This window comes from Thunnus maccoyii, chromosome 7 (genome assembly GCF_910596095.1).
Source record: "Thunnus maccoyii chromosome 7, fThuMac1.1, whole genome shotgun sequence".
Classification (NCBI taxonomy): Eukaryota; Metazoa; Chordata; class Actinopteri; order Scombriformes; family Scombridae; genus Thunnus; species Thunnus maccoyii.
Genome location: NC_056539.1, coordinates 145,229 through 158,118, shown reverse-complemented (window position 1 = coordinate 158,118; position 12,890 = coordinate 145,229). Strand labels below are relative to the sequence as shown.

At 38.3% G+C, this 12,890-nt stretch overlaps 2 protein-coding genes and 1 long non-coding RNA gene across 4 annotated transcripts in view; 2 read left to right on the top strand and 1 right to left on the bottom strand.

Annotated features, from left to right (window-relative positions):
* Window positions 1-2,081: 2,081 nt before the first annotated feature.
* On the top strand, window positions 2,082-3,864 carry LOC121901073. The gene is made up of 2 exons (XR_006097174.1): window positions 2,082-2,323; window positions 2,607-3,864. It is a non-coding gene; the product is annotated as an uncharacterized LOC121901073 (long non-coding RNA).
* Window positions 3,324-5,505, bottom strand: mrpl55 (mitochondrial ribosomal protein L55). The gene is made up of 3 exons (XM_042417717.1): window positions 5,369-5,505; window positions 4,824-5,037; window positions 3,324-4,051 (listed from the first exon to the last, which is right to left on the bottom strand). Exons 1-3 carry the CDS (start codon window positions 5,410-5,412, stop codon window positions 3,902-3,904), a joined length of 408 nt encoding a protein of 135 aa, XP_042273651.1. The 5' UTR covers window positions 5,413-5,505; the 3' UTR covers window positions 3,324-3,901.
* Window positions 5,506-5,552: 47 nt separating this feature from the next.
* ctns (cystinosin, lysosomal cystine transporter) overlaps window positions 5,553-12,890 on the top strand; it is a 33,269-nt gene continuing 25,931 nt past the window's right edge. Inside the window, exon 1 of one of the 2 annotated variants that reach the window (XM_042417713.1) lies at window positions 5,553-5,639. The gene's annotated coding sequence lies outside the window, so the exon portion shown is untranslated. Of the gene's footprint in view, window positions 5,640-6,429; window positions 6,449-12,890 lie in introns of those variants that run through there. The other variant, XM_042417714.1, reaches the window with a different exon arrangement.

The following is a 12,890-nucleotide window of genomic DNA, read 5'->3' as shown; positions in this document are numbered from 1 at the left end:
TACGAGATATTTTCTTGTAATTTTGAGATAATGTCGTAATTACGAGATCCTGATCTTATTATTATGAGAAAAGTTTAAGGTGATAATCAATCATCATTTTAGAGGACAGACATGATGACGCTAATTGATTTAATTCGCTTTATTTCTTCCTTGATTTGAGACACTGGGAGATATATATTAATGTCACTGAATATTGTGGATGGAATTTTGTGGAATGGTATTATAATGGCATGGTATCATTATTAATTTAATCGAACGTCCTGAGGTTGATAGGTTGATGGATGTGAAATACGTACAATACATCCCACAGGCCATTGTGAACAGTGTCAGGAAGCAGAAACTGTGCAAGATGTCATCATATGCAGGAAGTACACCAAGAAAAGACTAGAAATAGCTACAAAATTAGGCTACAGTAATTAGGATGATCAGAAATCAGTATAAAATGGAAGTCACAATCACCCTATACTGTTAGATGCAACTAAACAACTGTTGGGAAAACTTGTTTTTCATGGCAAACTAAGAATAAAAATAAGGCAATCCTCAACTTTTTCAACAAGACATTATAAATACACTGCCTTATCATATTGGTCCACATGTGTTGAAAATATTTGTTGGGAAAGAATCTGGCTATATGCGCGCAAGTTTGTTTTGTTTTTTTGGTCATAAAAAGTACAGAGCGCAGACCTCACTGTAAGTTGACGGCGATACAAAACAAAGAATCATATTCAATTTTGTGTTTTCCTATTCAGTTTTCATGAATGCACTTGTAGGAAGCTGGTGGGCAGGTGTGTTTGATTTGGGTCATTTAGCATGCTCCAGGGGTGGTTAATTCAATCAGGTATATGCAACCATTGCTATGCCGAGGTATACTTACAAAAACTTTAACGATAACACATAATACCCTTAATTAAGTTTACTGCATTGTTGCACTGGGCCCATTGCATGTCCTGATGCTCCATGAGTGACTCCACCGCATCCTTTGCAGCTCTGCGATATAGGCTATTGCACAGCATCTGTGAAATTTACATTGAAGTATTCTGTTACTTTTGATTTTCTAATAAACATTACATATCATTACCATTTCACTACTATACCTTAAATTTTTTTGCACTATTACTGGTTTATTTGCTGTTGGTCCACTGGTTTTCAACACAGGACAACATCTAGGTTAGGCTACCTATGAAAGAGGAGTGTCAGATTATTGATAGTGCAACGTTAATAAGCTATTAATGGATTTTGCCTGCTCAATTATTATGATTCTTTGTTCCTTGTCTTACTTCGGTTTTAATCATTTTATCATTATCATTTAATCATTCTGTCACTTCTGGAACTACAGTTCACATAATGCTTTGGGGACGTTAACAGGAAGTACAGCGTTGAGATCATGAGTGTATAAAGAGAACTTTTATCCGCTAATTTACAGCATGGATGTATTATAAGAGCTGTATACCGGACTAAACATGGCACCCATTCAGTCCTACAGGAATTGTTCGCCTGGTGCATACGCCAAAAAAAGTTTCTAGCTTCCGGGTTTGCTTCCGCGTTGTGCGGCCCACTGAATGTGGGCAGTAGTGTTTACCCGGCTGGCCCCGCCCCCGAGCTCCCGCTCGGCCCATAGACCTTACATTGTGATGAGGTCACGGGTTTTTAAATCGCTTTTCTCGGCTTGAGGAAAGTTTTACAAATATAAAACCTCCATGACTCAAAATTTCTCAATAGAAAGAGTCATAATTTACGTTGTTTGCAGTTCGAGGTGTCCTGTCAAATTTACAGATGTCTGTTTTACAATGGTGGTTTATGGGGAAAATGTTTTTTGGGCCGCAGGAGGATTTTTCGCTGCAATACCGCGAATGGCCACTGGGAAAAATTGGCTGCAAGGCTGAGCAGTGGCGCCCTATCCAGCTCTTATTATACATCCATGATTTACAGACGTCTCTTTTATATGGAAGATTAGGGCCACGTGAAAAATGTATTTGAGTTCCGAATTTTAAGTCAGAATTCTGTGATTACAGTCAGAATTCCGAGTTTAAAGTCAAAGTCCTGAGAAAAAAAGTCAGAATTCTGAGAATAAACTCAGAATTCTTATAATCATGACTTCTGTATCTCATAATTAAAGTCAGAATTGACTGATTTTAATCTCAGAATTCTGACCTCCGTCGGAATTCCTAGTTTACTTTAGAGTCAGAATTCTGGCTACACACTACACCGGCATAAATATCCAACAATGCAATGCAGTAGTGAGGATGACAACAATAACATTACAGACAATGGCGGACAGTGACCGAGGCAGCTCTAGCGTAACATCAATAATGCTTCAATTCAAGTAAGATTTCACTTTGCCAGGCGTAATATATTTTTTTAACTTAGTTCAGACTTTATGGTTACAGTGATAGTTACAGATCATTGTGTCCGAAAAGATACATACTACTGTTTATTCACACAAAAGTGTGCTGAACAATAGTACACATATTGAGTATGTAGTGCATAGTAGGCTATGGATGCAGCGTCTGAATTTAATCTCAGAATTCTGACAGTAAACTCCGAATTCTGGCTTTGGTGAATTCTAAATTCTGGTCAGTGTGATTCACGTGATTTTGTAATTACAGGGTTTGGCCGCCATGTCAAATTTGCTTCAAAGCCCGGTGCTCTTCATGGATGTATTATCGTCTGTGTTCAGATTTCTCTGAGTTATGACTCAAACGATGAGTAGCCTACGAGTTTTTACGCAAATCGTGGCTCACGTCTCACTCCTATCAAAAGGTGAAGGGCATCTCATATATATTGTATGACTCAAACTTTTGTTTTAAGATAACATGCATACATACAATTGTGTTTATATATGCATCTTCTCTGATAATTTGATGTTGATGTTATTTTCATAGTACCACTCCAGTAATGAATTAAATTAGGTTTTTTTGTCCTCACTTGTATCTTGTTATCAAACTCACTAATGCCATGTCATCACAGCTTATTTATGTGTGTTCACAACCCAGAGGATGACCATTAGTGGTTGAAATGTTGTCATGTCCATGTAGAATCATAAGAACTGGGAACAAGGTTGCAGAGTGCGAGTACTTTTCATTCTTTTTTATTAAATGACTGACCATAATATTTCCAAGGAGACTGTCTAATGCCACATCAACTTATTTTGCTTCCTTCAGTCAACAAGTTCTCCTAACTCCTAATTACATACATTAAAAAAGAATACATTTTCACTGGTTCTGATTGATTACACATATTCCTGTTGCTGGGCATTTATGTATGTAATTGAGCACTGTATGTTCTAAACTGTACTATATGTACATAAATGATTCCAAATCCAGCAATGCACAGAGAGTCTTTATTAATTCAGTCTGTTAAGTCAATGCTCTTAGGAGGAGTTAATCAAAAAGCTTATTTTTGAGTGGAGAGTTTATTTATCATGTCATCCAAGAGTAGAGATGAAAAGCTCCTGCTTGCTGCAGCAAGTGCAGTATATTGCCTCTGTCTTCTTTGATGGTTCGTCACCCAGGGCATATATGCAGCCCAACAAGGACATCGTCAATTTTCAACAGCAGAATTTGTATAGCATCCAACAGCAAGTTTGTCTTTTATGAAAAGTCACCACAAATACACAGCTTTAAAACAATTAACTAAATACTGTTACAGTTTCCAACTTTATTGTTATTTAAGTCTCTGGAGAAGTAACCCCAAAGTATAAGTAAAACACAGAGCAGAGTTCCCCCTGCTATGTGTGGTATTCAGTCAGACATCCTGCCATTAAAAATAACATTAGTCTGGGTTTCAGTGTCCCACAATTTGATCTTTTGGAAGAATATCTTTCTTGGCATGCAAACAATCCAGTAAGACACACTGTATGCATATGGACAAATGGAAGCTACAAATAAAACATATAAAGAAGTTATTTCTTCTTCCAGAAGTGGCTGTACTTGTCAGCTTTGAAGTCGCCTTCATAGTGAACTGCTGTCTGTTTTGTTGTCTTCTTCACTTCTCTCTTTTTCTGTCGCGCTCGACGATCCTCTTCAGACAGAGTAGACAGATCGACTGGCATCTTTGAAAACACATGAATAAATGCCAATAAATACATTCATGAACTCATCTGCTATAGGATCAGTACACCTTTTTATCTTAAGCAAGGCGGTTAGTTGTCAGTATTAACAGGATTGGGTTAGGGTTATGACAGAACAGGTGTTGCAAAATGTTTTAAATGAAAAGATTTAAATAAATATAATGAATATATCAGTTAAATCATTATGAGAGTACTACTCAACCAGTGAAATCAGCTGTATGATGATTTTGATGGTGCTTTGTCAAGTCAGAGAAAATAACCCTGATAATGTCCTTTCATCAGGGTTATCTCAGCTTTGGATTGGAGACAGAACTCAACGCATACAAGGGACTAAAACTCAGGATGTCACAGCCTCTGCTGCTTCAATTTTTACCAGTTTTTTACTTTTATCTCTGCAAGTCCCCAAATCTATGGAAATGCAATGCTTAAATCACGTGAGTCCCCCAGTAAAGTGTTTCTTAACATTGTGAGACTCATTTACTGCACTTGCTAAAATGAAAAACTCTTATGGCAAGATACAGCTGGTCCAGATCAAGTTTTAAACACATTTTCCTTTTAATAATACTGCAAATGCAATTGGTCAGTCATGTTATCATGAGCAAGAAGAACGGACAAAACTATGAAAATACAGCCAATGTTTAAAATTGAATTTACTTTTAACTCGGAATTTTAATTTTATTTTTTCACAAATAAGTGGCAATTAGAAAGCACTGAATAGAAACAGAGCAGAGAGTGAAGGAGGTAGTGTGCTAACCATAAGGATACGTCGGGGTTCTTTGTATCTGATGCTGACTGTGGATCCATCAGGCCGGACCAGCATCACAGGGTACAGTCTCTCATATCTCTGTCGGCCACAGCGGACCACTGACGTCCTGTTGGAGTTCAGTTGAGGAGTTTGTGTGTGGAGAAGGGAAGCCTGACTGAGCACTGACAAGTAACCTGTCCGGGTGAACACAGAGCAAACACATCTGCCCGTACACACACACACGCCCACCATTTCCACACAAACAAAATATACAGTAAATGTCAGATATGTACCACATCAAAAACGACCTTAAGTGACACTTAAGGCGAAGTCTGTTTCTATCATGCAAGTAACGTTATAGAGTAAATGCTGTCATGTAGCAAGTTAACTAATGTGTGCCATTTCACGTTAAGCAATTCAGTATCAGACTGACAGTTTGATGTGACCCCTTCTCTCCATTAATTTATAGAATGTTTGACAGCAAACTAACATGATCCCTACTTTTGGAATCTGTATTTCGCATGCATTTTCAAACCTTACTCTGTGAGTCTTACCGCGATAACAAACGATGTGGAACACGAAGCTTCATTAAAGACATGTTCGCGATTAGTACAACTGTAAACCAAAGCGTGTATCTAAGTCATCCAACAACGGCCGAGTGGACACGAATCCGCATGCCCTGACAGGAAGCACTTCACTAGAAGGTCAAATACTGGAGTCCGCCGAATTAATGTCCTACTGGAACAAAGTAAAGCACAGAATCGTTCCGGCCAATTTCGATTAGTCTTGTGACCTGCGAATAAGGAAACGCTCGAAACAGCTGCGGTAAGTTGAATAATTTTTACTGGTTCAGGTAAAGCAAATTCACGCTTTCATGAAGCTCGTTTAGTATACTAAAATGCTGTAATAGGTGTCTGTAGAATGAACGCATTCTCCGAGACCAAATGGATGAGCAAAGCAATGATCTGCTGTGGTTATAGTGCAAGTTTTGTGGTCAAACACTTAGTTGTTCTTTCATACTGACAACATATTTGGCCCTAACGTGAAATTGAGTTTGCTTTTTGGAGCTGTGATAACGATAGATCACCTTTCGAAATGAACAGTAGAAAGCCTTCGATTCTCACATTGTTTACTTAGCTTTGCCTTTGTTTATACTTCTGTAATCACTTCAAATCAGCCTGTCACTATAAAATTATTTAGCCTAAGCCATGAACTAATATTTTAATTCTACTAATGTTACTACTTCTAATCTTTTACTTCCTTATATAGCCTAGGCCTTCAGCCTTTTCTCGGACTGGATATAGATGTGCGCGAAGAGTGGAAATGGTGGGACTGAAAGCATTCAGACGTAAAATCTACTTTTCCCATATACATACGGCACATCGAAGCCAAGTAAAGATGGAATAAAATTAAAGAGCTGACAAACTAAAACCGCAAATTAGAAGAGTAACACTGAAATCGAAAAGTGGCTGATGGTAGGCCACTCCTTCTCCAGTGGCATAAGCCGTTTCCTAAGCCGTTTCCTAAGCCGTTGCCGATTCCTATGCCGTAGCTATCGGATCTAGTAACGGCTGGCTCAAATAGTGGCAGCTAGCAGTGGTACTTCCGGTGGCAGCTGCAACTGACTTTCCACGGCAAGTTAGTGGCCATCACCAGAAAGAACTGTACAAACAAATTATGTTATTATTAACTCTCAAATTATCTGTTATAATTGATGATCTATGAATATTGTATCTTCCTAAATTACATCATTTGTGTTAGGATTTTAATTCATGTTCATTGGTCCCTGCCTTGCTGCTTCAGACTGCTGCTGTCTCTGAAATCACTCTTATTCACTCAGTCATGCCTCCCTATATAACAGACTCTAAATGGAATTTTTGAGGGCACTATATAGCCTAGTGGATATATTTACACACTCAGTATTCAGACACTGAAATACAATGGCGGAGGGTATATGTAACATAGTGCACTATATAGTAAATGGGGCGTGATTTCGGACACAGCAACCGTTATCCCGATTCGTGTCCGCAGTAGGCCTAGAGTTGCCAGCGTGAATGTGGGGCCAACCCTTCTCTCACAATGAAATGTTTATCGCACGTGGGAAAATATGAATGAGTGTTAGTGTATACAGTGTAGATCACACAAAATTGATGATAAGTGGGCAAAGAACTTACATCGATAAGAACTTAAAGTTAATTGCAACATCAGCGCACAGCAACGGAGCTACGCAATATCAAAGATGCTCTACAAACCGTCTCTGATATTATCAAAGACCTTAATGACACCAGTAAACTACAGAGTGCCGTACAAAAATAGAAAAAATGTCTTTCTATTTTATTCATATTTAATGCCTCTACCGAAATGGCCTGTGTTGAATAATATGTATAACGATAAACATGCATAGGGCAGAACGGGGTAACATGAGCCACTTTTTACACATGATGATTTTACTGCAAAATTGGCATGACAAAAATCTTTTTTAAGATGGATTGAGTAATGTGAACTATTCTTTCTTAATTTGTGGTCACATGATTACTTTTGCTTATGGTTACCTAGATAAAGGGGGTGGCTCATTTTACCCACTGGCTCTATTTACCCCATTCTCCCCTACTATTATAACTACTTAGTAATAAAAAAAAAGAATCCTAGCAAAAATTTGTAAAACATTAATTCAGAATTTCATTTATTAAACAACAAAACCTTTCAAATCATGGGTTTAGATTTACCAATTCTAAGTGTGCACATAATCACACAGTTGTATTTGTTGTTGCCAAGCCTATAGTTTCAGGTCTGAAAAGTGAAGCCAATGTGCCTTAGTGCCTTAAAATGGCCTTAAAATGGCATTCTCCCTAATGGCCTACAGGGGTGACTCCACTGGCTCCAAAAAAAGAAGTCCATTTGTATAGAAGTCAGAGAAAATGGCCCTAGTTCTCACTTGATTTATTACCTCAGTAAACACTTTCCTAATGTGTTCATGGTCTCAATCACTAGTTTCAAGTCTTCTTCAATACAGTATAATGTTCATTTTGTAAATCATGGCCCCATTTAGACAATAAAGCAGGGTATGCTTTATTAGGGTGGGGCTACCTTATGATTGACAAGTTGCTACCAGTGTAGTGTGTGAGGTGCTGCAGTTGGACCCTGGGGACCTCCTCCCTAGCTCCACGCTCTCATCCAAATATGGTCATGGTGTCTACATCCATTATTTTTATCATCTATGGTTGTTACAGCATGACATTTCATACAGTTCCTCTAATTTGAATTTGAATTTTTTTGGACTGCTTTGCTGTCTACTTTAAGGCTACAGGCCAATATTTAATTTGTAACTGTTATTCTAGTGCAGCTTGTATGCTTAAATAATGAAACGCACAAGTTTCTGTTTTTTAATCTTTACAAAGGTTTTTAAATAAAGGAATGGGATTCTGGTTTATGGATTATATGACTTTGAAACATCTTTCCGAGAGGATTGCAATTTATGAGAGCGGCAGGAGTCATCTGGACAATGATGTGAAATTGGGCTTACTTGTAAAGGTAAAAGTAGCTTCCCAAATTGACAGTGCAAACAGGCGCTCAATTGAGCAGCATAACAAACAGGTGGAGGAAAACAGGTACGAGCTCAGTCAGATCATCACATGTGTTAAACTGTGTGGAAAATGTGAAACAGCACTGGGAATATTCAGATGTATTTTCGAGACCATGTGTGCATGCAACACAGTCATCTCTGGTGGAACAGAGGTTTTCACAGTGACCACCTGATCACTGCGAAGGTGGTTAACAGCTAGCTCTCTGACATCCATCCATGAGTACAACTTAGAGGAGGCTTTTGCTGAGACCATCACTCTGCTGAAAATGATCATAACAACTCCTATTAACAACTCCTATGATGACATCTGAGTCAGAGAGGAACTTTTCCAACTTGAAGAGGATAAAAACTTTCACTTGCAAATGGGACAGCTGCAACTCAACTTATTGGCCATGCTGTCCATCAAAAGCCAGCTAATTCAGCAGCTACACGACTTCATCCCCTAAGTCATCGAGAAGAAGCCCATAGGAAGAGTCACTATGCCGCCTTTCTTTTCAAGTGAGCCATCAGCTTTGGTGAGTGAAAGCATATTTTATCATCCTACCTTTGTGGTGTGGATTGCTGGATTGATTGATATAGATGGTAACCAGTGTCAGTGTGTCCATGCTTATCTATTAAGGTTGCTGTCACAAGGTTGTCTCTCTCTCTCTGTCTCTCTCTCTCTCGCTCTCTCTCTCTCTCTCTCTCTCTCTCTCTCTCTCTCTCTCTCTCTCTCTCTCTCTCTCTCTCTCATTATAATATTATAAACAATAATATTAAATACAAAATAATAAAAGGTATTTTTACAGATGTAATCACACAGAAACATTTACTACAGAGCTTATTTCTCTCAGATTATGACAAGACTTAATATATTTTGCAGCTTTTACTGCACATTGACTTTTCTCCCCACATAGATAGGACAGTTTCTGAAGATCAGGGAGGTGGATTAATTCAGGATGTATATGACTTATTTTTTCAAAGAAAACTTCTCTCAAATCTTTATATTTGTCACAGTATAATAGGAAGTGAGATTCTGTCTCAACTTCTCCTTTATGACAAAGTGAACACAGCCTGGCCTCCCTGAGGAGCCTGTTCTGCCTGTGACAGCCTGTTTCTATGGCCAGGCTGTGTCCACACAGTCTGTACATTGTCACCGTTTTTCTCAGTTTTCTATCAGTCACGGTGGTCAGGCACTCAGCCACCGTGTACTCTATTTAGGGCCAAATACAATTCTAATTTACTTTGTAATTTTGTGGTTTCGTTCCAATATTTGATATAATTTTCTTTTTGTTTTGAGATGATTTGGTTGGGCCAGATTGTTTTTGGTGTGTGTGGGCAGAGCTTCAGCAGCAGCCGGCAGAGGAGACTGTGATATTTGTTCAACTCATGGCACAGAAGGGCTTTGTACTGGTAGGACTGGGGGTCGCTAGATTGGAAGTGTTTATAAAATTTGATGGCTCGCTTCTGAATTTTAATTGTTAAAGGATATTGACCAAGTTCTGCCCTGCATGCATTATTGGCTGTGTGTCTGTGGATTCTCAGTATGTTTTTGCACAGTTCTGCATGTAGGACTTCTAACAGGTGTTTTTCCCATTTTGGGAGGTCTTGGCTGGTAAGTGGACCCCACACTTCACTACCATATAACATTATTGGGTCTATTACTGAATTATGAATTTTGGAAGGTCAATTGGTATTTTTCTTTTGATGGTGTAGAAAGCCCTTCTTGCCTTCTCCTTCAGCTCATTCACAGCCAGGCCAAAATGTCCAGTGGAACTGATATTCAGGCCTTGATATGTATAATGTTTTGTATGCTCAATTTCTATATTTCCTAATGTGAATTTATTTTTCTGGGAGTTGGATCTTTTTTGGAAAGTCAATATTTTGGTCCTGTTCATATTTACAGTTAGAGCCCATGTCTTACTGAATGTGTCCAGTCAGACATGGACGTCCAGGCTCTGCTGTAAGCCTCTCTTGAGGGAGACAGGAGAACTAGGTCATCAGCAAACATCAGACATTTGACCTCTGTGTCCTGCAGAGTCACACCAGGAACTGTGGATGTTTGCAGTTGTTCTGCAAATATGTTTATGTATATGTTAAAGAGGGTTGGGCTCAAACTGCAGCCCTGTTTCACCCTACAGTACTGTTTGAAGTAACTGCTTCTTTTGTTTCCAATTTTAATTGCACATCTATTATTCAAATACATTGATTTAATTAGATCATAGGTTTTACCGCCTATGCCACTCTCTAATAATCCATAAAAGAGCCCTTCATGCCAAATACAATCAAAGGCCTTTTTGAAATCTACAAAACATGAATAAATTTTATTTTTATTTTGGTGCACATATGTGTTAATGAGAGTGGTGAGGGTGAAGATATGGTCAGATGTGTGATGGTTAGGCATGAATCCAATCTGACTTTTATGCAGGACATTGTGCTCATTGAGGAACTCAACCATACGGGAGTTGATGATGCTGCAGAGCAGCTTGCCCATACAGCTGCTGACACATATCCCTCCGTAATTTTGAGGGTCAAATCTGTCTCCACTTTTAAATATATGTGTAATTATACCATTATTCCAACTCTCAGGAAAATATCCCACACTCAGCATTAAGTTGAATAATTTTAGAATAGCCAATTGGAATTTTTCTGTGCTGTATTTCAGCATTTCGTTTAGTATCCCATCAGGCCCACATGCTTTTTTGTTTTTGAGGGTCTTCAATTTTGTTTTCAGATGGTTGATTGTAACGGGGAAATCTAGGGGGTTCTGGTGGTCTTTGAATATCAATTCCATATTTAGTAGTTTTTCCAGTATTTGTTTGGTTTGTAAGTCAGTTCCTGGTGGTTTTGGCCCAAATAAGGTGTGAAAATATCGAGTCCATATGTGTCCGTCTTGTATGGCCAGCTCCTCAGGCTCAGACTGACAGACAGAGTTCCACTGGTCCCAGAAGGAGTTAGACTCTATACTCCCTTCAAGTGGGCACAGCTGTTTCACAGTATGCTTTATCTTTTTGCTTCTGATTGTATTTTTATATGTCGTAAGTGCTTCACAGTACTGAAGACGTATATGATTATTTGTAGGAGCTCTGTGTTTCTGGTTAGATAATTTTCATTCTTTGTCAAACCAATGGTTCTTTTTTGTTGTTTTTCTTTCATTTGTATGTAGTTTCAATTTAGCTTTATTTGCTGTTGTATTGAAGATGTAATTTATATTGCGGACAGCCTCACATACACCTTCAGTAGTGGGAGGGTAGGGGTATTCTATAAAGTCTTGTAGTAATAATTGAATCTCCTCACTATTGCTAGCCTCTTAGTATTGCTCAGTGCTGTCTGGGACTCATCTTTATGTCCTGGGTATGGTGTACAGCTTGCTGGGTTTTGTGTGTGTGATATTGTTGTGTTTGAGGAAGAGGGTGATTTGGTCTCTCTCTCTCTCTGAAATGAAATAAGAGAAAAGGAAGTATCTTACAAAGTCTTAAAAGTATCTATAAAAGTATCTTCTATCTTGAAATATGTCTTCTTCTTTGTGACATGCGGGAACATATTCTCCTGTCAGTTCTACTGAAGTGATGTCTTCTCCCAGAAGTCTGTCCTTTGGGAGGGTAAGAAAGTCTGGAATTTTCTGGTTGAATTCGAGGAAGAAATCTTCTCTAATTTCTTTGTATTTTGGACAACTTGTGTGTTCTTTCTAGCCATTCTCTCTTATGGTGACAAGTTTCAATAGTGAGTTCATGGTCACTTAGTCTATATCTAGTTAGAGTTTGTCTTTTTATAGGATGTTTTCTTTGAGTTAAACATTGGGCTAATTTAAATTATCTGTCCAGTGAATTATAGCATTCTAGTCTATATAGGGCCCGAGTACAAAAGTGTCAGGGGTCCAACGGTCCGTGGCACTAAAAGTGCCAGGAACCTATTGTTTTTGAGTGGATTATTATTATTATTAGGGCCCGAGCATGAAGTGCTATTTTGATATAAATTTTAGAAATAGTTTTTTTGAGACATTGCCATTCTTTATTGCAATGCTATCTTTATATTTGGTTGAATTCATTTTTTTCCACAGGTTCCAAAAAGAGTTTTGGTCTATTGCCTTTTCAATTTTGAGTAATTCATCATCTGTGTATTTAGCCTTTTTTTTTGTCTCTTCATTTTTGACTCTAGCCAATTTCATAAATATGTGATCCAAATCTTTTGTGGCCAGATTTTTGCTATCTTTACTAGGTATTGTTTACATAGAAAGTTATCTAGCATGTTTTGGATGTTAGTGTTGTTAAATTGGTGGAATTGGTGAGGCTTTTCTCTGTCCATTTCTAGTGTTTTGGGAGGAGTAATAGGTTGTCATTAGGGGTAGGTGTCTGGGTGTGGGTCTTCATTTTTTTCCAAGTACAGTGTTATCTGATTGTGGTCTGATATGGGACGCTGTCATAACACTGTGAATGCATTTATGTTTTCTGGACTGTGATTGCAAAATCAATGACACTATTTCCCAACACAGACCAGTAGGTAAACCTTCCCAA